The sequence below is a fragment of the Sclerotinia sclerotiorum genome, genomic scaffold, assembly GCF_000146945.2.
Source record: "Sclerotinia sclerotiorum 1980 UF-70 scaffold_10 genomic scaffold, whole genome shotgun sequence".
Lineage (NCBI taxonomy): Eukaryota > Fungi > Ascomycota > Leotiomycetes > Helotiales > Sclerotiniaceae > Sclerotinia > Sclerotinia sclerotiorum.
In genome coordinates, this window is record NW_001820826.1 from 1,138,203 (window position 1) to 1,164,951 (window position 26,749).

The 26,749-nt window shown below is 40.8% G+C and overlaps 12 protein-coding genes across 12 annotated transcripts; 4 read left to right on the forward strand and 8 right to left on the reverse strand.

Moving 5' to 3' along the window:
- Positions 1–1,301: 1,301 nt before the first annotated feature.
- On the reverse strand, positions 1,302–2,265 carry SS1G_07938 (hypothetical protein; the record flags this gene model as incomplete). Its single annotated transcript, XM_001591262.1, has 3 exons — positions 1,302–1,674; positions 1,729–2,056; positions 2,235–2,265. 3 exons carry the CDS (start codon positions 2,263–2,265, stop codon positions 1,302–1,304), a joined length of 732 nt encoding a protein of 243 aa, XP_001591312.1.
- A 1,669-nt stretch (positions 2,266–3,934) lies between these two features.
- On the forward strand, positions 3,935–4,221 carry SS1G_07939 (predicted protein; the record flags this gene model as incomplete). Its single annotated transcript, XM_001591263.1, has 2 exons — positions 3,935–4,091; positions 4,130–4,221. 2 exons carry the CDS (start codon positions 3,935–3,937, stop codon positions 4,219–4,221), a joined length of 249 nt encoding a protein of 82 aa, XP_001591313.1.
- Positions 4,222–6,971: 2,750 nt separating this feature from the next.
- Positions 6,972–7,310, reverse strand: SS1G_07940 (hypothetical protein; the record flags this gene model as incomplete). The annotated part of the gene is made up of 1 exon (XM_001591264.1): positions 6,972–7,310. The coding sequence occupies one exon, from the start codon at positions 7,308–7,310 to the stop codon at positions 6,972–6,974; it is 339 nt and encodes a 112-aa protein (XP_001591314.1).
- A 342-nt stretch (positions 7,311–7,652) lies between these two features.
- Positions 7,653–8,261, reverse strand: SS1G_07941 (hypothetical protein; the record flags this gene model as incomplete). The annotated part of the gene is made up of 2 exons (XM_001591265.1): positions 7,653–7,828; positions 7,994–8,261. 2 exons carry the CDS (start codon positions 8,259–8,261, stop codon positions 7,653–7,655), a joined length of 444 nt encoding a protein of 147 aa, XP_001591315.1.
- A 994-nt stretch (positions 8,262–9,255) lies between these two features.
- On the reverse strand, positions 9,256–10,434 carry SS1G_07942 (hypothetical protein; the record flags this gene model as incomplete). The annotated part of the gene is made up of 1 exon (XM_001591266.1): positions 9,256–10,434. The coding sequence occupies one exon, from the start codon at positions 10,432–10,434 to the stop codon at positions 9,256–9,258; it is 1,179 nt and encodes a 392-aa protein (XP_001591316.1).
- Positions 10,435–12,700: 2,266 nt separating this feature from the next.
- Positions 12,701–13,957, reverse strand: SS1G_07943 (predicted protein; the record flags this gene model as incomplete). The annotated part of the gene is made up of 4 exons (XM_001591267.1): positions 12,701–12,857; positions 12,911–13,010; positions 13,446–13,519; positions 13,875–13,957. 4 exons carry the CDS (start codon positions 13,955–13,957, stop codon positions 12,701–12,703), a joined length of 414 nt encoding a protein of 137 aa, XP_001591317.1.
- Positions 13,958–14,900: 943 nt separating this feature from the next.
- Positions 14,901–16,226, reverse strand: SS1G_07944 (hypothetical protein; the record flags this gene model as incomplete). The annotated part of the gene is made up of 1 exon (XM_001591268.1): positions 14,901–16,226. The coding sequence occupies one exon, from the start codon at positions 16,224–16,226 to the stop codon at positions 14,901–14,903; it is 1,326 nt and encodes a 441-aa protein (XP_001591318.1).
- An 846-nt stretch (positions 16,227–17,072) lies between these two features.
- On the forward strand, positions 17,073–17,419 carry SS1G_07945 (hypothetical protein; the record flags this gene model as incomplete). Its single annotated transcript, XM_001591269.1, has 3 exons — positions 17,073–17,099; positions 17,155–17,172; positions 17,225–17,419. 3 exons carry the CDS (start codon positions 17,073–17,075, stop codon positions 17,417–17,419), a joined length of 240 nt encoding a protein of 79 aa, XP_001591319.1.
- A 1,062-nt stretch (positions 17,420–18,481) lies between these two features.
- On the forward strand, positions 18,482–18,571 carry SS1G_07946 (predicted protein; the record flags this gene model as incomplete). Its single annotated transcript, XM_001591270.1, has 1 exon — positions 18,482–18,571. The coding sequence occupies one exon, from the start codon at positions 18,482–18,484 to the stop codon at positions 18,569–18,571; it is 90 nt and encodes a 29-aa protein (XP_001591320.1).
- A 1,330-nt stretch (positions 18,572–19,901) lies between these two features.
- SS1G_07947 (hypothetical protein) lies at positions 19,902–21,696 on the reverse strand (the record flags this gene model as incomplete). Its single annotated transcript, XM_001591271.1, has 6 exons — positions 19,902–20,344; positions 20,394–20,589; positions 20,649–20,893; positions 21,087–21,161; positions 21,359–21,437; positions 21,502–21,696. The coding sequence occupies 6 exons, from the start codon at positions 21,694–21,696 to the stop codon at positions 19,902–19,904; spliced, it is 1,233 nt and encodes a 410-aa protein (XP_001591321.1).
- Positions 21,697–22,936: 1,240 nt separating this feature from the next.
- SS1G_07948 (predicted protein) lies at positions 22,937–23,578 on the reverse strand (the record flags this gene model as incomplete). The annotated part of the gene is made up of 3 exons (XM_001591272.1): positions 22,937–23,106; positions 23,419–23,460; positions 23,566–23,578. 3 exons carry the CDS (start codon positions 23,576–23,578, stop codon positions 22,937–22,939), a joined length of 225 nt encoding a protein of 74 aa, XP_001591322.1.
- An 830-nt stretch (positions 23,579–24,408) lies between these two features.
- SS1G_07949 (hypothetical protein) lies at positions 24,409–25,810 on the forward strand (the record flags this gene model as incomplete). The annotated part of the gene is made up of 2 exons (XM_001591273.1): positions 24,409–24,603; positions 24,665–25,810. The coding sequence occupies 2 exons, from the start codon at positions 24,409–24,411 to the stop codon at positions 25,808–25,810; spliced, it is 1,341 nt and encodes a 446-aa protein (XP_001591323.1).
- Positions 25,811–26,749: the final 939 nt, after the last annotated feature.

Consider the following 26,749-nt stretch of genomic DNA (forward strand, 5'->3'; position numbering starts at 1 on the left):
GAAAAATAAGCACAAGTTTTATCGGACTTATTCACATTCTGGCCGGCTGAAGGAAGGCTCATTCGCGCTTAACCAGATAGATATTATATCGTCGTCTCTCTTACTCGAGCCTCTCTTTCTCTTCTTTAATTCTAAATCCTACTTTCTTCCTATCTCATCTTCAAATCCAAATCCAAGTCCCCTCAAACTCAACAGCTTCAAACCAAAACCCAAACCCCAACCATACAAGTCCAAATCTATCTTCAATACCCATACCATCCTATCCTATTCAATAATACTTCCCTTCCCAACCCCCTGTCCCCAGTCTATTCAGAACCCATAAACAATCAAATCAGAACTCAAATCTGCCTCTCCCTCTCCCTCCCCCTTCTTCCCTCTCTAATATCAAATACCAAACATCAAACCAACAAATCAATCAAGCAATATAGATCATAAGCGAGTACATACAAACCTCCTCTTGCTTCATTTTACTTTACTTCCTCATTTTGAGTCGTCCCCAATTCACCAATTCCATATTGTTTATTCAGAAAATATAATGAGGGGCTTCCCAAACTTGAGGAGGAAAATTCCTGTATTCCAAACTGGTGTTGTAGGTTGCAAGTAGTAAGTCTATATTAGAGACCTACTCGTCATAATATAGACTCCTCTTATATCTAAAAATACGCACGCATCATGGAATAAATCCGCATACATCGAAGCAAAAGCCTTGGAGATTCTTTTCATTCAGATTCAGTATTCATAAACACTTCCTTCCTTTTCCTCATAATACCAGATTCCAGTAAATACTAGTGCCTCTACTCTCCTCATACACTTCATACATACAATTCATGAACACCATTCAGCCAGATGAGGTAGAGCCGCCCAACCATCGTATCCCATTCTCCCATACTAGCCATGCATCATTAATACCCCATCCTATCCTAACATAAACACATTCCTCATCGAGCCCATGTCTCCAAGCTAGGAATGAAATCCCATATAAACCACACAAAAGCAAATCCAAAGCCCAGTCTAAACTCCAGTCCAAATGCATTACCCATGTATACAATCGTATCGAGTAAATTTTTTAACCGTATCAAAGTAAAAAAAATCATAAACGAGTAGGCTCCTGGATATCTGAAACGAAACCTTCCAAAAAGGTCTCATCATATCAATCCCAACAAGTACATTCTCGTTATGGTATTCATCATGCACGCTGAAATCAACATCCTTGCCAAACAAATCCGAAAAAATTATCAATCAACTTCTTTGATATCGATATATATGTCGTTTCTCGCCATTCATGATGGTTCTAAAAGGTATCAACCGAATGTCTCGGATAAGACTCTTATACTCAATATCATGACCAGTAAACCAATCGTTACTATAATGAGTAGAGCAAAGGAAAACCATCCTAGTACCATGGCTGTGCTACCAACACCACTTCGCACGCTACCATTCCCCAGATCTTGGGCTATGATAGAGGCGGCTACCGATGCTGTATGTTGCCAGAGGACTGAGACGAGGACGAATATTGAAGCGATGAAGATGATAGCTAGGGCGATTTGAGAGACGGGTCGAGAGGGAAAAGGTTTGACTTCTCGTTCGCTTCCGTGGGCATCTTCCTCTTCGTGCCATCCGGGGAATGTCGCTAGAAGTAATAGACAGATGAATGCGAAGATGATTGCAATGATACTATGAAAATATTAGTTACTGTTCTTGATACCGGTCAAGAAGAAGACACCTTACATTAGGTATGGGAAAACAATCATGTCCTTGAATTGACTTGCAAGCCAAATTAAATTCAAAGGATCCTGATCTACGCTCACTTCATTCGCTAATGCGGTTGCATTGTTACTGCATAACCATGCACCTCCATCTGGGCTGATACAGATACCAAAGTATCCAACTCTTGCTGCCAATTTCGCTTGCCCAACAATATTAGATATCGCTGTGTGTACGTTGTAGTCGGTTTGAGCGGTCGATGGTACTGGAGTATATGATTGATAGTAGAGGGAAATAAGGAAAATATCGGGTATCATAGGTGATGAAGATGAACATCCTGCCAATAAAAGAGCTGAAAGAATGTTAGCTGAATATCTCTCAATGGAATGTTGAGGATCGCGTACAAAGTAATATTATGGTAATCGCAATTAATATCATCAACACATGATGATATCCTAAGAATGGCACCGCTCCTATGAATTAAGTTAGCACACTGTCAATTCATCCAAAGCACAGTCCGCATAACTTACTCAAGAAACCCCCAAACCCTCTGTCCGCCATCTTAAACTATGTTATGTCTTGAAACGAGTGACCGAATGCGATAGTAGAGTCTGCCACTCCCGTCCCCCGTTTATTCGGAGCAACTGTCGGAGTCGCAGCCGTGGAATGTTTTCAATGTGTTGAAGAAGTTTCAGGGACTGAGAATGTTGGCTATTTTCAGGAATGTATGGTCAATCAATTGGATATAGTGTAAGTCGTAAGGTTCGTGAAATCGTTGTAAGAGGAATGTGGATATAAATTCGTCGCACTGCTTATCATTAAGATAAAGATTGTCAGATATCTCAACACAAACACACACACACACACAAAAAATATGAGGGGAGAAAGATAAAATGGGTAGCAGTTTTCTTTGAATTCTCCCGGGAATGGAGAAAGAGAGGAAAGCAGAATTGGGTCCAGATTTCCTGCGCAGTAAGATGGTTCTGTCAAAAATTGTGTGGCAGGAGAGCTAAACTTCAAGCAAAAAGAAGATGGCGCAGTGAATCCATTCGGGTGCTTGGAATTTGTTTACATTTATCAATTCTCGGTTAGTCCACTGAGCAACGGGGAACCAAGGAAACAGGTGTCGCTTGAGCATAAACCAATGATAATGGACCATTTTGCTTTGTCATCAGGGACCCTTGAAATTCAGTCCCATCTTAATTCAGGAACAGATCAATCGGTGCATTGTTTTGGTGGGTTGGCAGTGGATTAGTGGTTGGAGTGAATTCTCGATATAGATTTTGGCGATAAAAGAAAAGGAAAAAAAGCTTGTTTTGTTGTTTGTATCTCTCAGACCGTGTTTTGAGTGAAGTTTTGGTGGGAGAATCAACAACGGATTGACACGTTTCTTTCGTCATCCCACCTTATTTTCCAAAGCAGCTGTTTTCCTGCACCTAATCATGCAGGTCAAGATGCAGCAACTTTAAATTCCCACTTGGTTTAATGTTTTGTATGTACAAAATCATTGTTCCTCGATCTCGCATTCTCGACTAGGAGACGGGATCCCCAAGGGTATTTATGCTTTGTCGTTCCTCCTACCCCGCACTCTTCAGTCTGATCGTGGCTTTTCAACTGCCTCTTCTTATGAGGGGCTGGCATGAAATATATACATGCCATTGTTAAATTAGTAATCACATTTGAAGAGCTCACCGTCTATCCCCCATGCTAGATCGTCTGCACGTTGTGTTGTGCAAGGTGCTTCGGTAATTTACATTCAGGTACCGTATGGATACACCGAGTGATCAGCCAATTCGTATGTTTCATCTCTCTCGCTTTCGACTTTTACGTACTTCATATCCATACATTTCTTGCTTTTGATTTTTTCTTGCACGGAGTATGTTGGATTTCGAGGCTTAGTGTTGACCGTCCTGGCAATGTTCAGACAAAGAAAGTTGGTTATCTCGCCAGCGATAATGAAATATAAAGTAGGCTTAGCCTGCGTAATAAGTACTGATGAATGGATTGAGTCTGTCGCATTTCAGGTTGAGCTTTGGGTGCGAGTCGAACAAAGCCATAGGTAGGTCACGAGTGAAATTAACCACAATGTCTGCTTCATTCTCTGTGCTCTTGGCAACTGCACGTGATTCACTGTCGACTTGACTTTTCGAGTCAACGGTGATAAATTCTTCCACAGAGCGGAAAATGCATAAGAGGCAGTGGATGGTCGCAAATATCGCATGACCACAAAATGTCATTTCGCCCGTGGTTGTGGTCGTGGATGAGTTTGGCGGAGCCCAGAGCCAGTTTGCGGGAGTTGAGTACAATGATTGATATGCTTCAAACTACCTTTTTTCCTACTCGGGCTGTACCCGTAAAACTCTCTCATAATTCTTTGATCGTCCCAGGTATTGTATCTATGTTATCATAACTTGACATTTAATAGCCAGTGTTGTCATTTCAAGCCGGGAAAAGCGACAGGTGGTAATTTTTGCACCGTTTATTAGGCAAGAGGAAACGGATTGTAACCATCAATGATGGCTTAATTTTACGAGATACCATATCAATGCATTTCAGTTCGAGCGGCTCGCCATCAGTCTATTGTTTGGGGCGGCGTCACCTCCCACATTTTGGACCATTGCGCATGTTTTCTCATAAAAGAGGACAGTCGGTATTCGAACTCTGTTATTACCAGAAATCCACCAGTAAATGGAAATGAGTCCAGATTTAAGATAAAGAACATATCGCAAAGAAAGAAACCCCAATAGCTCTTCATTCACCACCTCAAGTCACATGTTAATCTGACCACGAGGCTCAAATTCACTTTGACCTCCTCACTTGCTCTCCTTCATAGACGAGTCCAAGATAAAAATCTCCCGCATTCTTTATCCTTCTGAACCTCAAACCAAAAGTTGATGGCGATCCGAAACTCAATCATGGTCACTCATCAAACCACGTCCATCCTATCTCTAGACAAACCCTACAATTAAGTGTGGGAAGTCTTGTATCAAATGGATTTCTTCGACTTGTGATCTCATCATCGGAAATTTAGGTATATGTATAAACAAATGGCAGTAAGAAGTATTGAAGATATGATAATAAATATTGGACTCAAAAGCGAGAAGACTTGTGCTTTTGTCAAGTTATGTCCCAAGATGCGATGGTATTATCCGTTTTTGGGAATGAGAGAAGAGTTGATATCATTTATATCATAGACATTAATCAGACATAGTTGTCATCTCTTAATATATACTATCTAGATATTATAAGATTGTCAAAATCCATTGTCATTCCCTCTCCCTCTGTCTCTATGCACAAAAAATAACAACAACAAAAATGAAGACGCAACCTCGCCTTCCACCCAGAACATATAAATATTTTCCCAGTAGCTCAAGATAAACTATTGGGTTTATTGAGACCAGAAAGAGCATCAGATTGAATTGATTGATTCTCTAGCTAAGCAGTTAAGCTGCGAGTATATATTCAAAAAATGAAGGAATAAGGTTAGGTATTCAGCCTTCGGAATTAAAGTGCTTTGAAATCAAAATATTGAAAGCAAACAAACAGTATACCAAAAAGGAAAGAATGAATTAAAAGTCGAGTTTTGTTTGCTCCTTATATGCATCATGCAATATATATGCATATGCTGCCAAGATCCCAGGAGGTCAACATAAACCTAGTCTAGCAGGTGCCTGAATCTCGAGGCTACGGTCAGGTGGTTTTTAATATCTTGGTTAAAAGAGTCTAGTCGGCCGTTTTCTAAATTCGCGTTTTGATATTAGTGTCACGATTCACCATTAGGATTAGTGTCCTGGGATGAAAAGTAATCACGTGATAAGGAGCCCTAGGAGTCCTCAAAGCTCCTGGGGGCTCCCTTTATCGTTCATTATATAGTCAGAGTAGTTTCATAGTTTAGGAGCTTCGTGCTCAACTTAGTTATCAATTAGTTTACCTACATTCTACTTGATCTAGTAACGACTTCACTTCCAAGTGAATACCGGTGATAAAGCCTTAACCCATGACTACCAATCAGACGAAACCTTAGGCAGCCGCTGCCTTCAGTACAGTATCGCTACAAGGATGTTGAAATAATGAATTTATTGTTACGAGGTTTGCCGTCTAGATCACGTGGAAGTGCTCTAGGCTCTCGAGGTAGGTTTATAACTAGGCGTCAAGCAGGGACTTTAAGGTAATGACAATAATGATATGCAATTCGTAACTAATAGTAGAGTATACTAAATGATTGATCTTGAGCACGAAGCTCTATACTAAGGAAATCCATCTTGATTATATAGACCTTCGTGCCGTATGTCCCACCGTTCCCCTCGATTTAAATCGGTGGGACGAGTGGTACCACGTGACCCCTTGTTTAGTCATGTGATACGGTTTTTAGTCGTAACTGAATACCGTCGTAACATTAGATTATTTTTAAAGTTTTTTTTTTTTTCAAAAAGTTATTTTATTTATTAATTATATTGTCATGGGATCAACCCGTTTTAGTGTTACGTTGTAATATTATAAACTATTATCATGTGTTATAGGATCACATGGATAGTCTTGTAAGGGAGCGAAGGAGCGAGATTCGAATCTCGCTCCCTAGCTTCATCGTTTTAATGATTGGAATACAAAGGTCTATATAATCAAGATGGATTCTCTTTGTATAAAGCTTCGTACTCAAGATCAAGATCAATCATTTAGTATACTCTACTATTAATTACAAATTGTATAACGTAATTTATCACCGAGTGGGCCATATCACCGAGTGGGCCACTTTCACCTCAATTTACACTTTCAAGTACATATTATTCAACAACAATTAAATCAATTGATTGAAACTATTAGGAATCTAATAATCTAGGATCTATTATATTGATTTGACAAGTTCTTGAATTATGACCTGGCTTTCCACACTTACTACAGCATCTAGAAGATGCTTCCCCATTAGAATTCCCCCCATTTTGACGCTCGTCGCGTTGAATCTGAATATCAACCTCTTGCTGAGATAATATATCTATAGCTTCTTGTCCAGTAAGTACTCCTCCTTGCCGTAATTGAGTTTTTTTTGCACGTCGATATTTGCTTAATGCCTGTTGGTACGAGAAGGATACGGAAGACGTAGCACCCACGGATTGCGTAGGTCCTGTATGTCTAATTGTATTCTATCTAAAGAGCTAGCTACATATTGAAAGTAGTAAGTCTTATATAGACTTACTGAAAGAGCTAGTCTCTTTCGCATTCGCTTAGGGCTTTATTATAGTAGCTATATTACAGTGGTAATTGAATTGAAGTCATTCACTTCGTTCAAACAATGCCTCATTTGCCTTCCGAAGTGTATGGTTTTCTGCACTTAAAAGTGTATTTTCATATGCCAATCTTTCTGTGCCTTTAGCTAAAGCTAGTACAGTTTCGAATATAGGTGTAAAAGAGCTTGATTGATGACGAGATATTCGAGATTTTACTAAAGTTGATTGAGAAAGAGCTTCAATTGGATTGTGAAGGATTTGAGAGATCCAAAGATCCAAATCGAAAGGAGGAGGAGTAGGTGTATGAATTCGAATATCTAATTTTGAGAGTACAGCTTCGGGATTAAATGGTATTAATCCAGCTTCTCGAAACCCAGCTTTCATATTCTGAACTGTAATTGATTCTTGATATGCAGCTTTAAAAGCTATAAAGAATTCAACCTTGGAGATATGATTGATATGTGCCTTGATAAATCCATCAATTTGACAACCATACGAGCGTTTTAGGACACTAAAACACCCAACATCAAGTGGTTGAGTTAAATGACTTGAATGCGATGGTAATCTTATACATATAATATCATTTGCCTTGCAATATGATTGAAAAGATATTGATTCATGACTTTCGTATCCATCTAATACTAACATTCGATATTTGCCCTTTCTTCGATGAATCGTATGTTTATCGAAATGCTTTAACCATTCTAGTCCTGTCTCATTATTCGTTCATCCACTGGAAGTAGGTTTGATAGCCCAATCCGCAGGAAAATCGGTTTCGGTGTACCAATTGGAAAGATGGATTTGTCCTTGAACTACCAGAAATGGAGGTATAGTTTCACTTTCCCCATTACCACATATAATTGCTGTAGCCCATTCTCGATTGCCTAGTTGTACTGCTTTACCTTTACCTTATCGTTCAACATCAGTTACAACCATTGCAACACTTATAATCCCCATCATAAAGCCTGTTTCGTCGAAATTATAGAAATCGCAATCCAGAATACTATATTTTGCTCGCATATTCGATATCAATCGAAACCACTCCTCAAGAAGCTTAGAATCTTCACAAAGAGATCTTTGAAAGTCATAAGCACAACTAAAACACATCTTTAATTCTGTATAATGCTTTACGAATCGATGAGCCCAGAGCTTTCTAACTTTCTTCGCACTTCTTGATTCAAGAATATAATTCGCCATATCTTCTACACCCTTGATTTTAGGTGGAAATCCTCTTCGATCCATATCAAGTATATATTCAACAATCACTTTCTCTTCCAATTGTGTAATCTTATAGCAGTTCGCTCGAGTTTCTGTACATGGAGTTAAACCATCCATTCTGTGGCTGATCGTTGTGCGAGGTATATTATATAGTTGAGCAGCCTTCCGAATGCTTAGTTTTTTATCTTTTTGAAAAGCATCGATAGCTAAGAGTAAACGTGCTTCTTTATTTGTAGATTGCATAATAAATGGTTGATAAAACGCGTGTTGAATATGAAGAGTGTGAATTGAGGTGAAAGTGGCCCACTCGGTGATATGGCCCACTCGGTGATAAATTACGTTATCATTATTATCATTATTTAAGTCCCTGCTTGACATCTAGTTATAAACCACCTCGAGAATACATTACATATATCTCTAGGTATACACTTAAAAGTGAAGTCATTATTAAATCTAAACTGATTAATGAATAAATCAACACGAAGCTTCCAAACTATAATACATATATAGGTAACTCATATATATTTCTATATTATATAAATAACCTGGGTCGTTCTCGCTCCAAGCTGCGATCGCTTGTGCTCCGAGCGACCCATCACGTGATTCATCAGTGACAGATTATAATGTACTAAAGGGTCTACGAGATCACTTGATCTCTGAACCTAAGGTCACTTAATCATGTGTCAATATTGGTTCGTGACAATATGGTACAGTTTCATCTCACCTCATATCGCATAGATATCATCAGCGTGGTATATATTGGCTACCAGTTGTGTTCAGAACGACTTGGGGTACGCTATGCCACCGCTGTACTTTGTGCTAAGATGGGTGATCCGTCGATCATGAACTAGTGGGGCAATGAGATGACATAAATACCAGAAAATCAAACTGGCAATTTTCATGAGATTCTCCAATCAGGGGGATATGGATTGGATTGGTAACCTCAAGTACAATACACGAGCAATCATATCAAGCACAAAAAAAAATTCTTCAACCAGTGAAATTCTATATCTAATAACAATAACTCCAATACATGTAATTCCCAGATCCTTTTCGCCCCCAAATTAAACCCCACCCTTCCACCCCTCCAGTTTGCCCTCTAACTTATCCCTTAGATCTTTCCAATACCAGCGTTCTTAAGAACATTGGCTTTGGTACCCCCAACATCGGCAACAGGAGCAAGAGTCAATCCCTTTGCAGTGCTCAAAACATCGGTATTCGTGCCAGCAAAAGCTCCGGATGTGACAAGGCTATTAGCCTGGCAGTTACGACCAAGGATGGAAGCACACCCTGTAACGCCACCGCTTGAAGACCAAAGAGGGTTGCTGGGAATGTCGAAGATGACAGGTGTTTTCGCATTCTCGAAAACGTTGCCCTCAGCAAGTACTTTTGCTCCTTCGCCGATTTGGAATGCGTTTCCTGCGACATCTGACCAGTAATTATTGGCGGCTTGCATGAAGACACTGGGCTTGACTGATGAGTGCAGACCTCCAACCTTGGGTCCACGACCACTTGTGTTGTGGATATAGTTGCCTTTGAAAGTGACAGAGTCTTGGGATCCAGTGAAGTACAGTGTCCAATAATGGTGATTGTTGCACATAGCAGAATTAGTAGTGGTACCGTCGAACTCGGAGTTGGAAACAGTGACACGGTTGGAAGCACCTGGACCCATGGTAATGAATTGACGACCAGCATGGGAGATCTTGACATGATCGATCCATAAAAGATCGGTGCCATCAACGGAGATAGCATCTCCACCCCAGATATACTTGGGGTTCAAGTCGACGAACTCAACGTTCTGGATAATAATATTCTTAGCACCTGCAATAAAAAAACCTCTACCCTTAATCTTTCCAAGAGATCCAACTCCAATAATGGATTTGTTAGAACCGAGCTTGATAGCATTTGGAGGAATAGCGGCGACATCATAAGTGACAGTTGGCTTGGGGAGACTTTGGTCGGCATTTGCGGACTGTTGACACCAGCCAAATATATTGAGTGAATCCTGTCCGGCACCATTGGTGCATGTGTTTGAACGGGGTTTGCAGCCTGGCTCGGTTTTTGTGCCCATAGTTCCTGCGAAATCCCAGGTCTTGTCAAGGACGATGGTACGGGCAACACCATCCGAGAGCCAGGTAACAAGCTCGCCAATGTTTGCTGGGCGTGCGGCAGCGGCAGTTCCACCTCCAGTGGCTGCAGCAGCAAAACCTTCAGCTTTGCCAACGACTCCTGCGGCATCAACTGCCATAGCAGAGAACAAGAGGATAGCGAGGGTCTTGATTGAAATCATGATGATTGTTTGAAATCGAGTTATTGATTGAGTATTGGAGAGGGAAGTTTGATGATTGGTTTGCTTCAAGCAGACTCTAAGTTGTGTGGTGAAGATGAGTTGTTGATGAGTTGATTGTTGATTAGTTGATTGTTGATGAGTTGATTGTTGATGAGTTGATTGTTGATGAGTTGATTGTTGATGAGTTGATTGTTGATGAGTTGATTGTTGATGAGTTGATTGTTGATGATATTTGAAAACTTCGAGAGATGAAGCGTTGTTATATACCCGTTGACCCAAAGAATCATGCTATCCAGAATTCCATCAAGAGTCGAACATTGTCCCCCTCAGTACCTCCTCTCTGTGAAGCAATATCTCGAAACACAAGCCCAAAGGCTTTTCGAAGGCCAAACACTTAGCAAATAATCACTCTGTCCACCGCAAACACCATACTCTTCGACTTTTTCAAACTCTTCGATGAATAAGAAAGTTTTCCCCATACAACTCAATTCGCTGTTTGTAACTCCAATGCATATTCCCAATGCACAAACCTCACCTTACGAGGGGGAGTAAGCTTAACAACGCATTGCTGTCCAGATACCTTAGCGACGAACTCTAAGAAAGCACGGAATACTTTCCAGGAGTACTTTTCGTTGATTTTGATCTATCTGGAAGGAAAAGTGAATACAAAGTTAGTTAAGTTTAACTAAAAATGCTTTTTATATGGTTTCAAGTTGTACGTCAGTTTTACTTCAATCTATAAAGTTTCATATACTTCTTAGAAGTATTTTTGTTAATGATTTTAAACTTAAATTGAAGGTGAATGGATATTAAAGGATATAGCTTCATTTTTGCCGAATTCAGAATATTTGTACTTTCTATACATACTGTACTTCAAATTTTGAAAATCAAGTTTTTGGACAAATGTCTAGTAAATCTGTGTATGTGGTGTTCTTCCCATATAAATTTAGGGTTCCTCCCAGGAAATAATTACATATCTGTACAGGAAGTATTTGGTGCTTATTTAGGGGGAACTGTTTGTATAATCATGGGGGAGCATATTCAAAATTCTATGTTCATTTCATTTGACCTCCCGAATCTTCAATGATCAAGTGAGATCCTCTAACATTCTTGTGATAAAAGGTTCGTTCTACTGTCTTCATTTGTTTGACTATTATTACCTAGTACCTTTGGACACAATAAGCAATAATCTAGAACACATCTAGGCAGTACTTTCTACTTTGGAGGCTTTTTGGGGGTAATTAAATCTAAGGTTAGCTAACTACAAGTGTCTTGGGAATAGTGGCATGCCAAGATTGATGCTCCTTAACTCTAATTGCTTTTGTGCTTGGGGCTATGTATAAGGCTCAGAGAGAAGAGCCAACTCTAAGGCAGAGCCAAAACCAAAACTTTAAGTATACTGGTCACTAGAGTTCTGATACATAGAGCAGATACAAATAAACTCTATCATACCATTCATTATCAATGCCCCGCAGAATTCCCAGCAGAGGAAAGAGGTTGGGACCTTCGAGCTTTGAAGGGTGCTACGCTACTGTAACGATCCAGTTCATCGGGTTGGTATATTGTGCGCTAAGGGTAACCTTATATCATTGGGTGTTCGCTTGAAAGTGAAGTCGTTACTAAATCAAGTAGGATAGACGTAAACTAACTGATAACTAAGTTGAGCACGAAGCTCGGGAATGAGAAAACTATCCTGAATATATACTAGGTCCTTTCTCAAACACAAGAATAACTAGTCTATCTAAGCTATCCTCTAGACTGACTGGATGTGCCCCGCTGGGTATAGGCCGGCACGTCAGTCCGTGCATTCACTGATGGTGTCTATCCGATCTATCCGTCACGATGATATCCCTCACAAGGATTCTACTAAAGGTGTTTAGCTTGTCAAGAAACTAGCTATCTCTTAACAGCCTTTCCTATTATGATTTTAGTGTGGCTTTTGAATGATCAGATAGCTTCGCTTAAGTCTAGTGGAAATTCTCGATTCTATTCACACCCACGCTAGAAATTCTCGCAGAAGTGGACGTAAGAAATGGAGTTGATAACGAAGCAATTCTATTTCTTCCAGAAATGAAGCTAGCTATCTCCAAAAGGGGAAAGTCTATGATTATCCTAGTCATTTCTATAAAGACAGACTCTTTTCAGCTTGTCGAGAGATAACTAGTTTCTTGACAAGCTAAACACCTCTACTATGTTTACGAAATCATTGATCTAAGGTCCCTTAGTCACCCGATTCCTAGATTAGTGACAAAGCGATTAACCTTATCTACGCGAATTTGCGTGTAACTTTCATGATTTGAGCGCCGACGACGGTATCACCACGACTACTAGTCGAACTCCTCTCAAGGGTGACTAGAATGAATTCGGACGATAATTCCATATACCAGAGTGTAAAAAGGATCGTATTTCGAAGAAAAGATTTCCTTCAAAATTTGTATTAGTTAGGAATTATCCGTACAGAATAATTACCCCTCACTTTGTAGAGGGGGAAGTACCACAAATAAGGTCTTGAACAGTCGTAATGTTTAAAACATTCAAAACTCCCGAGGAAACAGCCAATCTCTTATTTACTGACGCTCGATCGTAAATTTATCTATCATTTTTGAGATTGTGGCTGGTTCAAATCATAGAACGAGATTTCAGCGGGTAATGACCTCGGGAGATATTAGTGTGAATAGCTTCAAATTTGATGGATAAGGTTTGATCCCGTGTGTTCGGAATTCGGAATTCAACCTCCAGTTTCCTTTTCTCCCTTCTCCTACAAAAGTTTTTTTATCATCAATTTACAAAGATGTGTTGTGATTATTTTTGTTTTCTCAACTTTCATTTCACTTAACTCATTTTTGATAAAATCAAAAGAATTTACAGTACGTTACGACATTGGTCCTTGGAGGTGAGCAGAACGCGGCGAATCATTTTTCCGGCACCGAGGGGCAGCTCGTATGCGAGATTCCAAATAGTACTGGCACAGGCCATCGAATTTACTGAATTAGTCTAGTTTTTGCATTGACCTTCTTCCAGAGTTTTACAGTCTTTGATTGGGTTATATAAGCGAACTCTTCCAAAGAATCTAGTTGGCCAACTTCTAAATAGATTGTAAATAGTGTATTACATATATCACGGTGGTGAATAGGTCTGTAGGTAATATAATGATATTCTACAAAGGAGGAAAGAAGATACTAAAAGAAGTGTAGATTATATAGGATAAGGAAGCCGTACGCGCTTATGTGGACTAACTAGATGTTACGAGGTTTGCCGTCTAGATCACGTGGAAGTGCTCTAGGCTCTCGAGGTGGTTTATAACTAGACATCAAACAGGGACTTAAGTAATGACAATAATGATATATAATTCGTAACTAATAGTAGAGTATACTAAATGATTGATCTTGATCTTGAACACAAAGCTCTATACAAAGGGAATCCATCTTGATTATATAGACCTTCGTATTCCAATCATTGAAGCGATGGAGCTGGGGAGCGAGATTCGAATCTCGCTCCCTCGCTCCCTCACAAGACTATCCATATGATCCTATAACACATGATAATAGTTTATAATGTTACAACGTAACAAATTGCTGGTCTATAAACACCCTTTTGGTGTAAAAGGTGGCCGGAATTAGGGGGTGGTTGGAAAGTAGGGTACTAGACTTATCCGCCCAATACAATCCTCAATGATCCGAACATATCTTGAATACTTCATCCCTCCCTATCCTTCTATCTCTAGATAGGTATTCAACTTAAGCCTTAGTATCCTCATCCAAAAATCTAATTCCCATAAAACAATAATGATAGAAACATAACTAAAAAACCAAAAAAAGGAATATAACACTTACCCTCACATCGACAACAGCAAAATCAACGACAACATGTACAATACCTAATCCTCAACTTCTTATTCTCGCACCACATCCACATCTACACTCCTAATCTCCCAACTCCAACATGTCTTCCATGACATCTTCCTTGGAACTTTATCCCATCATATTACAAGGAACCTAGAATAACCCAACGATCCTCCAGAGCCTCCATAACCATTAACCATCAAGCCCCAATCAACTCCTCCCCACTACAAAACTTTCTTCTCCAATGCACCCTAATTTATCTATCTTCACCCCAGAAATTCCATCCAGATTAAACTCCCCTGCGCCGCAAAAAAAACCCACCACCACTTCTTTTTCGGATTTCAAGCCGGATCAACTTACTGTGCTAATGTGCCTTGAGAATTATTCAAATTTTTCTCTCGGCTACCTCAAATGCAGAAAGTAAACTAAAGATGTATATTAAGAGGTTTTTAATCTAGGTTCAATCGTGCTACTTCATTACAGAAACATCTCTTCAGCCCCAGCTCCCATCCATAAACTCATTCATCTCAAAACACAACACCAAGCAGAAAGAGCAAGAAAAAGCACAAATTCATCCGTAAGGCCTCTCCATCTACCAAACTCCTTCAGACTTCCCAGGCTGAGCTATTTGTTCTCTGGGATAGCCCTGAATACAGCATTCTTGCCTTCCTCAGGAGGAGAATCGTGAGTATGTTCACCACCAAAACATGGCAACCTATACTTCTCTTCCCACTGTTTCCTTAACACTTCGTATAGGAAGATGTATTGTTCGACAGCTTGAACCATAGTCTTTCTTTGTTGACGTAGTTGATCGACAGTCTCATAAATGGCGTCGTTACCCTTCTCTTCCGATTGATCCCACCCTTCCCAAGCTCCACCCTGAAGTTCTCCCATCAAAAACTCCAAAGCAACAAAAGTACCAGTTCTCCCAACACCAGCACTACAATGAACAACTCTAGGATTTTCTTCTTCCTGATTCTTTGCTCGAGAAAGATCCATCAATGTCAAAACACTTTTGACATTTTGGTTGTTCAAGGAGCCCATATCTGGCCAGAGAGGATAGAAGAAATGCCAGATAATCTTCTCCTCGTCTTCACCTTCGACAGACATAGCTAATTTACGAACCTCAATACCAGTACCCTCAATATTCTCTTCTCTCTTCACGAATCGAACCTGAGCTTTGAAGGTTTCTCCAAGAGTTCCCGCTTCGTTGACCATCAAAGGTGGGTCATCTTCGCTCATAGGATAGTATTGATAACATTTTTCCATCATCTCTTCAGGTTTTGCTGGATTAGGTCCAACGAGAGGACTGAGCATAATAATGACACCAGGTGCTGCATTGTCGGGCACTGTGATGGAGTGCCACATCATATGCCAGGTGTGATCCACAGTTTGAGATTTCGGGCCTTGCATACAGATATACTTATCTTGGATACCTTTCTTCATCGTACTTTGCTTTTCAGCAGTAGACGTTAAAGTGACAGGGGATGCATTGATGTAATCGTTGTAACCTTCAGGAACAATGAGCCTAATACGGTTAGCAGCCCATGGATGGACGTTGGCATAACGATCAAGTTCACGATCCGGTTCCTCTCTCGCCCATTTCGGATCATCTTTATTCGCTAGACGTTCCTCCTCCATCTTAGTCAGTGTAGCATATTTTGCTTTCATTTCTGCCATTGGGTTAGTGCCTGTTCGCTGAATAAAGTGAGTGAGCTGCATACCATCGTGTGAGATCTTCAGAAAAGAGGGCATTGCTGTCTTGGAATCGACTGCAGCAGCAGCACCTGCTTCTGCTATCTGCACGGCACGTTCATCCTCGTCATCTGCTGCCTTGCTGGAAGAGCATCCATCTGCCTGGGGCATGGAAGCACCCTCATGTTGACCAATGAGACACTCCTCAGATACATCAATGGCTGAGTCTCGCTTTGATGAACATGGATGTGTCATCTTGTGAAGAAATTTGCGACCTGTGTTCTCTTTTGGATGCGAAGAAGAAATGGATGTGGAGGTACTTGAGGTGGTTGAAGGTGTAGAACAGAAGGAACGCAAACAGTGGTGGAATGCAATAGTGGCACCAATTGGAGTACGACGAGGCATGCAAAAAGGGACGAATAATGATATGACAATGACAATAGCTTAAGAAGTAGTGAAATATGTTGGGGATGGAGAAGGATAGACTGTTATGCCTTGGCCACGACAATGAGGTAGAAAGCTGAACTGAGAAGTTTTTCCGGCGAGAAACAGAGGCCCAAGTTGTGATCAAGAGAATGAAGAGAACGAGAGATACAGGAATGTGGCAGTTCAGCGAGGTAAAGAATAGTAAGACTTTAGGAAAGACAGAAATACCAAAATCTTTGATAAGTTGATGTGAATGTGTATGCAAAGAAAAGGTGAGAGAAAGAAGATGAAAAGGAGAAGTAGGAACTTACAAAACAATCCAACTCACCAACATAGAGCAGATTCACCATATCAAGTAGGAATAGGAAGGGACTAAGAGTAAACCTAACATGTTATGGATATGAGGAAAGAGCAATCCTGGCTGGCCTGTGGACCATCAGATGTTTGAGCCTGAGCAAGTGAAATGAGGCTAGTGGGCAAGCACGTGCAAATTCAAGGTGTGATTACTAAGGTTACTTATAATGACCAATCAAGCGATGAATTTATAAGCGAGGCCCAAATCATCTTTAGTGAAGGATTTTCGCCTTCAGCCCATCAACAATTGTATTTGAACATATTTTATCAAAATATCTCACCTGGTGTGAGATTGATCATGATATTTCCAGCTTGATCAATATGCCATTATGGTTAGCAGCTTTTGAGGTAAAGATGCTCTATACAGCATAACGTCTTCCCGTTTTACTGACGATTAATTCAGGCATGGGCAGTCGCACGAGTTCGTATCCCATTATATCGACGTGAAATTCCTATTGCTTACATATTTCCAGCTCCTAAGAAGTCCTACCTTTCATAGTGCAGTTCGCAACATCCACAAGAGAGTCCACGAAGCTCGTCATGGCAAGGACCCCTCCGAAATGGGTGGTACCAATATCGATGACCCGGAGAAATCAAGTCGATTTTTTAAATACTTCAAGGACGAACTCAAAGAACAATTCTGGGGCAGACCACCACCTCGAAAATAATTGCTATCCTGTTGCCTGTGGAATAATGCCATTTGCATGGTGAATAATATGATAACACGAGTGGGGTCAACGGTCTAGGACGAACGGCGTATATGGAGATTATATGGCGTTTGGCAAAGAATACCAGTCCATGGTTTTGGTATTGAGTACACAATATGACAATTTGATTCTCTCTCCTTTATCTTCAATCTCCTTATCCCGTGCGACACATGCGACAAACTCATGCCGACATTCCACCGGACATTAAATTGGGCTCTGAGACTGATTCTTCGTGTCACTTGGCTCTCATTCCGTCCGAAGAGCAGAATTGCCTACACTTTTCAATTCGCTCCTATGCCTTCAATGCATTCGATTGGTTTTGTGTGCGCACATTTGTCTTCTGACACCTTTGGTTTTTTCTTCTCGAACTCGCTTTCGAGCTTCTTCACGGCTCCTTCGAGACATATTCAAGTATCAATCTTGATATAGGTGTATGAGAAGTGCTCATCTTATCAGCATGGATCACACACTCCTTAAGTTAAACGAGCGACTAGCTGTCGTCGTCTGAATGATTTGGAATGACACTCGTCATCAGATTTGGTATGTGAGAAGCAAGGATTCCGAATGTGGGCATCCTGCTTTCAATAAGCAAGATCATTCGATGCCGTTAAAGCTCTGACCGGGAATCTTACTCGTGCATTCTCAGACGATGCGTACTTTCCTTCAGCTCGGTGCCAAAAAAGGTAGGTCATTTCATATTATACCAAGCAACGGAGGGCTACAGGGGAATATAATACTTGCCATACGCAGGCTCACACCAATATTTTATGGTGTGTGATCTATTTAAGTGCAAGAAGATTGATTAAAGACCGATTACTCACCGTGGCTTTTATCCCGGCATCATCATGTGGGAGGTGGAAGCGATGGTCCATATATTTATGGTCTACATTTCTTTTTGATAAGAGCTTGCTGTTTTGGATATCCATAATTCATTACTGGACGAAGCGACTTGAAGGGTGGTGAAATTTGCAGGGCCAACTGGCGATTGATATCTAAAGCACTGAACGATATCCTTGCTGAAAAATGGTTGATGAATGTGTTCTCGAAGTGCCCAATCTAAGCTACTACATGCTTTTTGGTCTCAACCTAGCTAGATTAGAATTTGTAATTTAAACTGCATCATGTTTGCCCATCATACCTTGAATTCCCAATGATAACAATGCAATTGGCGTTTGACCCCACCATTTCTTTAGTGACCCAAGAGCCACGCCTCGTCGCATCACAATCTAAATGCAATGCCAATACATAGACTCTCACAATAACGAACCACCAAACAATCAGAATCTTCTATACCCTCAAATCAACAAGTCTGACATCTCTCTACCATAATTCCTAGCTCTTAAAACCTAAACCCAACTCCATACACTCTTTCCTTTCATATCCCTTATTCTTATCTCCCAACTTCACACACCCTATTATTCACTTACTCATTTACTCTATTACTTCTACCATGCTTAAAGAGAATTCCATATCTAGTATCTAGTATCTATTTCTTTGTCTTCAGTACATACAATATTCATATAATATATGAATTTTGGGTGGGTTGGAAGGAGAATAATGGTATGGGCTTTTGCGGATGGATCGGATTGAAGGAAGGGGTATGAAGAGACTTTGTATGTGTGTGTAGGTAGTTGTGCTTTTTAGGAGAGATAAGAAAGAGGATTGGTGGTTGGAATTTGGAATTTGGGGGGACGATTGTGATTCTAGAGGGGGGAGGGGGGAGGGATAGGGGATAGAGGATAAGTGACGATATGAGATGATGAAAGGGTAAAAGGAAAAGGAAAAGGAAAATGGAGTTAAAGAGGGACTTCGGTGTGAATACACGGAGGATTTTCCGGCCTGTTTAGAGATTCATTATTGCTTATTTTTCGTGTGGCCCTGTTGTTGGATTTGGGGTTTGGGTTTCAATGTAGTTAAGATCCTAGAATAATGGTTTTGAGATATAGTATGATTATTGACTAGAAAAACGGGATGTTGGACTAATTGTCTTAAGGGTGAGATTGATTATAGATGAGGTGAGGTTTAGGTTTAGATAGTGAGCTTGAGGTAGGTAGCGGGTGTTAGGTATAAGCTTTTTTGGAGGGTGAAGCGATGTGAGTTTTGTGTTGGGGAAGGGAATGTGTATGATTTTAATCTGTATGTTTGCTTGGTTGGGATTATGAGGGATTTGTGTGTACACTAGTTGTTGGGTGTGAGAGCTTTGGTTATTCATTTGGGTGGTGATGTAAAGGATAGCCGTTATTGTGAGCTAGCGATGCGGAATCTCAGCCCGGAGTGTTTCTATGGTGAGAGGGGATAGAAAGTATCTAATATAACCTAGAAAAAATAACTCATCAATTCGAAAAATGCAAAACTGAAAGCTCTGTCAAGGGGAACTAATCCGTTGAAGGCAAGAGCTGCCATAGCAAATCCATCCAAAGCCTTTTATTTTCCTCCAAGAACCTTAACTATCACCTAACACCAACTTCCTCAAAAGTATCTCCTGCTTAGTACATGGCATAATCCCCGCATTCCTATAAAAATTCCCCGGTCTCTTCACTCCCTCCGGAAACTTCATCTCGTACCCCTCCAACAAAGTCCCTACCACAAGTTTTATCACAACTCCTGCATACCATCTTCCTGGACATGTTTGTCTTCCATTTCCCCATGCTAGATTGCCAGGTTCGATGCTTGTGAATCCTTTGAGGGGGTTATAGGTAGTTTTTTCGGTTTGGGGAGGCGATTGATAGAATCGGGATGGGTTGAAGGTGGCTGGGGAGTCGTGGTTGGAGTAGTAGGTTGGGTCCCGAGACATGGATTCGGAAGCCATGGATATAAATGTTCCGATGGGGAGGTGGAGACCGGTGGAGAGGGTATGAGGTGTTAGGACTATGCGATCGAAGGATACTGGTGTTTTGTTAGTGAGGCTTTTGTTGGGGAATTGAGATATACGTACGAGCATTTGGTTGATTATATCGCATAGATTCTTTCATGAAACTATCTAATTTTCTCAGCTTATTTATGGTGGAAATTCGCCATGATCCTTCTTCTTTCAATGCATCCCTCATTTTGGCACGCAAGTCGAGTATGTATGATGGTCGTTCGCAGAGATAGTACAGAGTGTGGACTGCGAACATTGTAGATGTGTGCAGCTGTTAATAATTAGCTTGAGCTTGGAAGGTCATGATTCGAACAGAAAGGGGGCACAAACTGCTGCGGAATTCAGCACTAAAAGTTTCAAAACAATTTCTTTTGGATTGACAACTTCAGATGTTGAAACCAGGAATCCTAATAGATTATTTGCTTTATGCTCGGGTTTTTGCCTCTCTTGTATGGCGGATCCTAGAATCTCTAGAGCTTTTGAAAAAATGCCATCCATACGAGTTTTTGGAGCGAGGAACGATCTGAGAACAGGACGTAACAAACGAGGATATGGACGAAGTGCATTACCGGTTGCTAGTACTTCATCCAAATAAGCAGAAACGGTATCGAGCCAGGCTTTTTCACGGAAAAGTGGTAGGCCAACGAAGACTCGTGAGGATACGGCCAGAATCATCGAATATACATATGAGTATGTGGATATTAGTACGTATTCTGCAGGAACAGTAAGTAAGCTATAAAAATTTGCCTACGAGTGCGCGAAACTAACCTCGCGAAGAGCAATGAATCAAAGATTCGGACATGGCGAATGAAAGCTCTGCTGCCATATCTGGTACAAATCCAGCTGTGATATGCTCGTTAGCCTCGATCTTATATCTAGTAGTAGCAAAATATGATACTCACGTAAATTCTGTGTAAGTTGAACCCGACAAACATTAGAATGGTGACGACTCTTTAAAATAATATCAACACCACTATAACTTCCTAACCATCTTTCTACAAGAGCAGTTGACTGATTGAGTTTTGTTTCGGGTAACATACGTAGCTCTGCGAGAAATTTAGGGGGCAGGATTAGTCGTTCCATGTCTTCGGTTTGGACTATGAAGGGCTCATCTTTATACTATATTTCACCTGATATTAGTTTTTACTTCTGGAATCATTTGAGTAGTGAGATGGTATCTTACCTTTTGATAACCTTCATCTACGAGACGATGTCCGTTGATTACAAATTCTTTTTTCGCAGTGGTGCGGTTAAAGTCTAAAAGTCCTGAGGTTTTGCCAACTCTTGGGATGCCCGGAAACCGTGATCGACAAGGTGAGATGAATACAAGTAGGACGATTAGACTCATTGCAATGGAAAGATAAATAGCAAGAGACATGTTTCCAATATGCTGGGTTTCTGGACGTGAGGAATAGAGGGCTTCGAAAAGATTAACCACACTGGGAAGGGTATATTCGTGGGTGTTTGTGTGTGAGACTACCAATTCTACAGCATGCTGATGGCACGTTCTCCGTTATATTTGAGAGCTACTGAAGAGGTGGGTTTTTGTAATTCTTAAAGCATGATTGGACAGATCGGAAAGGATAACTTTTAATGTTATGTTCCATTCATTGAACTGAAAGAAACTTTAAAGCATTGAATGCATTGGTTAAGTACTCTTATTATTGTTAATCTGGCTCTGTTTTATATGAAAGCCCCTTCCCTAGTTGTCGGTGATTGAACTGGTCTACTCATCGACCGAGAATATTAACTTGTTTGATGTAAACCAAAAGCCAATGATATTCTTCGATAGTGAATGATGCAGGAATTCTCTGAGATCAAGGGCTCTGCACAACCAATTTTCATATGAACTTTCAAAGGGTTCTTTTACTCCATTAGTAGGTAGTATACTCAACAAGACGTTGAACCTGTCAATTTCGAGACAGGAATTCAAGGATCTGGTGCACGAATCCTAGACTAATGGGTTCTCAAGCATCCAAATGTTTGAAATGAAAGACGATTCACCTGAAATCATAGGGTACTGTGCTGCTGAAAAGTTGTGCTGATGCCCTGACTTGATGTTTCCATGAGCATCATAGCGAAAGATTGTTGACCCCCCGACATTTGTCTCATAAACTAGTTTAATCGCTGTAGAAACATTCAGCAAACAGAGAGTTCCATATAGGAGGAGAAATAGACCTCCAGGATCAACACAGTGATTTGTTATTCTTCTCTTAGCCCGTAGTTGAGACACTTGTGAGAGTATACAGGATCGCAGCAGTTTGACTCTGTTCATATGTAACTGTGGGAAGGTAGCCAAGACGTCAAGGGAGGCCATATGCTTCGCAAAGTGTCTCCGGGGCTTTTGTTCCTCCGATAGAATCTACCTCGGCACTGTATGACGTTAAAAGAAAGCGCGAGAGTATGTAATCATACTACTCATATTCACTATGCGAGCTCACCCATCAGGTGATAACTTATCCATTATGAAATTGGTGAGTAAACACCTCCCGAGGTGGCTCGTTGCCAAATGCACCTCAAAACCATCAGCGGCCATTAGAATATCAAAACTTTGTTCTGTGAATGCGCTAACCTCGATAGCAGGAGAACAGACAAACTCAAATGACGCCACATCAAGCTTAATAATTCGAATATGCAACATTCGGATATGTTTCCCTGATGAACTCTGTGACAGCCTCGACTTCATTTTTGAATCGTCTAGTAAGGACGAGAGGGTTTGGTCCATGAGCAGCCAGTATTTGTGCTAGACGTGCATCGACTTGCTTTGGTCCTACGGCAGCGATAAGTACTGTTTAAACTTAGCAGATGGCAGTTTGAAATGATACGTGAGAAGGTATATTCTCCTTTTGCTTGGTTCGTCCGTCAAGACTAGAGTAACTTCGCCTCCCTTTGTCATTCTCGCCAAATTCGGAATTTGAAGTCATGTTCTAAATTAAGAAAGAGGAGCATAAGATTCGAAAATCAACATGTAAAACTGCTAGGTTAAGCTCACTCAAATTATGTCAAGAGCCAGACAATCCCCACTCCTGTGAAAATCAATCACCATTAAGGTCTCCGACTATGATGGGACGAGTTACCACCTTTGAAAACTCTCAATTACCCGAGTAGAGGTCAACTTGAAAGTAGCCCTTCTTAGAGATCACTAATCCAAAATCCGCAATAAGATAGTGGTAATGTGAAACCAAAGATACAAAGGGTAATACCGGGAAATGTTTTTGGAGGATGGAATTCATGATGTACTACCTACCCACAATTCTCATTTTGAGGACGCCCACTAGACCCGATTAACTGCACTATTTTCAGGGAAAGGCCTCAAGAAGCCTCGCGAAGTGATACTACCGCGCCATTCCAATCAATGGCTTCACTCATGCTAGATGATGTTGCCATTGAGGGCTTGTTGAAGATTTTGCGGCAATGACAATGTCAATAGTATGAGAGATAAGGGTATGCTAATTCGTAAATTGTGGCCACTGCTTTTGATTTAGAAGAGTATTTTTAGAATGCCGGAAGCTCAAAGAATGGAGATTTGGGGCGCAGGGCTATCTCAAAGGTATGGATTGATCCGAAAAGGTCTTTAAAGGATTCATAAACTCTCGGTGGAAGTGGAAGCCTAGGACAAGAATATGATTAGATGTTGATTCGGTAAATGGGATAGCGCGCATGTCAAGGCTTGACAGGCAGTTACAACACTGCGAAATAAATATCAAGCGTACTTAGTGTTAGAAAACCCAGATGGTAGAAGATACTCAGCAACCTCTGAAAATATAGCTTATTAGTTAAATCTCTTGAATTCAGAAAGGCAAAGAAAAAAAGTATCTTGCTGAAAGAGCTATGAACATTAAAGAGAGTGGTGCACGTGCCACCAGCTTTTAATTTACGGTTCTGCCACCCACCGCCTTCTACTTAAAATGCCCATAATCCCCACTTCACACATCACAAATCAATTAACGATGATCTAAATCCGAAAAGCTCCCATACAACACGCGACGCGATTTGATCCAATTCAGGAATAATTTCTTATTCTCAGCCTTGCGATATCAATTCAGGCTTTGCCATCTCTCACCATCTGAATTGTTATTCGACAGATAGAATGTCACTCTCCGATAAAGCGCTGACAAGCGCTCTCTCCAAGACTGTACGCGATGTCTTCCACAGTGACGAGAAAGATAAATTAAGTGTACGATTCATTAGAACAAAAGTTGAGCAGGAACACGAATTGAGTGACGGTTTTCTAAATGAAGGAAAATGGAAGGAGAAGAGTAAAGGGATTATTAAAGGAGAAGTCGTAAGTCCATTCTGGATTGAAGCTGTTGGATTTGACGATCGATTCTAATGCTCAATTGCAGGACAAATTGATGCAAGAGGATGGAGAGGAAGAGGAGGAAGAACCTGTAAAGCCAAAGAATATCAAGAAAACACCTGTGAAGAAGGCTACACCTGTTGCGAAGGGAACGAAACGAGCTTCGGCCGAAAAGAAGGCACCTCCACCAAAGAGACAAAAGAAAGAGGAGACCCCCGTTTCTGATTCCGAACTTTCTGAGCTTGAAGAAACAGAAATATCAGAAGTTGACTCCGAAATAAGCGAAAACGTACCAAAAGCCAAACCAAAGAAGCAAGTCAAGAAGGCTGTTAAAGCCAATTCGGACAATGACGCCAGCGACAATGAAGATGAGGTAGCGCCCAAGAAAGCTAAGAAACCATTGAAGAAAGAAGCCGTCTCCTCCGATTCTGAATTGTCAGATATCCCATCAATCACTCCATCCGAGGCAAAAGCTCCTCTTAAAACCATGTCCCCAAAGATTCAGGATTCCTCCTTGTCGCCTCCTCCAAAAACAGAAGAAGAAGCCTCTGAACCCTCCAACAACAAAGATGCGGGCCACGAATCTGACTCTTCAGCTATGTCAGTCGTTCTTGATGGTCCTTTAACTACCAAAACTCGTGCCAAGAAATCTAAATCCGCATCGTCCAAGCCATCTAAAGTAACCAAAACCGCCAAACCTAAAGCTGCAAAGGCAAAAACTACAGCAGAACTCTCGCCTAACGAGCAGCTCATTAAAACTCTTCAGTCACAACTTGTTAAATGTGGAATTCGCAAAATCTGGGCTTTCGAGTTGAAGAAATGCGAGACAGAGAATGAAAAAATTAAACATTTGAAGAATATGTTAACGGAAGTGGGTATGACTGGACGTTTTAGCGAGGGGAGGGCGAAAGAAATCAAGGAGATGAGAGAATTACAGGCTGATTTGGAAGCGGTGAAAGAGGGCGAGAAAGCATGGGGATTGGGCAGAGGTTCAAGGAGAAGTGGGGGTGGTGCCAAGGAGGACAAGAAAAATGTCGAGAGTAGTGAGGATGATAGCAAAAGCAAAAGCGGTAGTACTCAAGAAGAGGATGAAGAAAGTGATGATGAAGAAGATATGGAGCTTTCTGCTAGGGCTAGAAGAAAGAATGATTTAGCATTCCTGGGTGATGAGGAAAGTAGTGATGATGATTGAGCGACAGCTAGTCTACCTTTCCGTCATGAGATCTGTATAAAGAATTTTGAATTTGGTTATGATCATGGGAATGGGAGTTCTGGAGCATGGTCAGGGTTATGATATCTTAGGCATTTGGCGTAGAGGTTTACGTCTGGATTTGCCATATGGTCGAGGTTGTAGGGTACAGAATATATAATGTCTGGACAGATCCTCAGAAATAATACAAATATTCAACTACTTACCCTCAAGTTGAGGTGTATTCATTTATGCAACATGGGCGTGGGAACGTGGAGTGTAGGGATGAAATGTCACAACTGCGTGTGGTACATTGCGAGATGTGTAACATCATTGATTTTAACTTTTAGGCTTGAGTCCCATTATCCTACATTCATATAATATGTACACTTCATTCATCTCGGTATAGTGACTCTATTATCAATCTTTACCACCACCTCCTTCCTGCCCACCTGACATCATCCCTACCAATTAATTTCCTTAACAAATATCTCCTCGCCTTCCACGCCATTTTCCCTTCTTTTCCCTCCTTTTCCCTCCTTTTCCCTCCTTTACAGATTAATGATATGAATAATTGTGGAATATTCATTAAGTGATGAATGTTATTCAGAAATCTGTCATGAAATTACTCGTGTTCGTTATGTGAGTAACAGTATAGTACGGTAAATCATGCCAAGTGAACAAGAGAATAATGTGCATGGGGAAAGCATATTGTAGAGTTATAATATCATCGATTTTACTTAATGCTCAATATTATTCATGGTCCCCTCATTTTGCCCATTATTTACTGCCGGGGTAGCTACTCATCATTTCTCAATAATCTCTCGCATCCCCTGGTCTCTTCGTCTACCGCCATCCATCCCCCGTCAAAATTCTCCCGTCCTCTCTCTCATAACACAGAAATTAGGGTGCCTTATTGGGCCGAGTTCCCCCTTCCCCTAT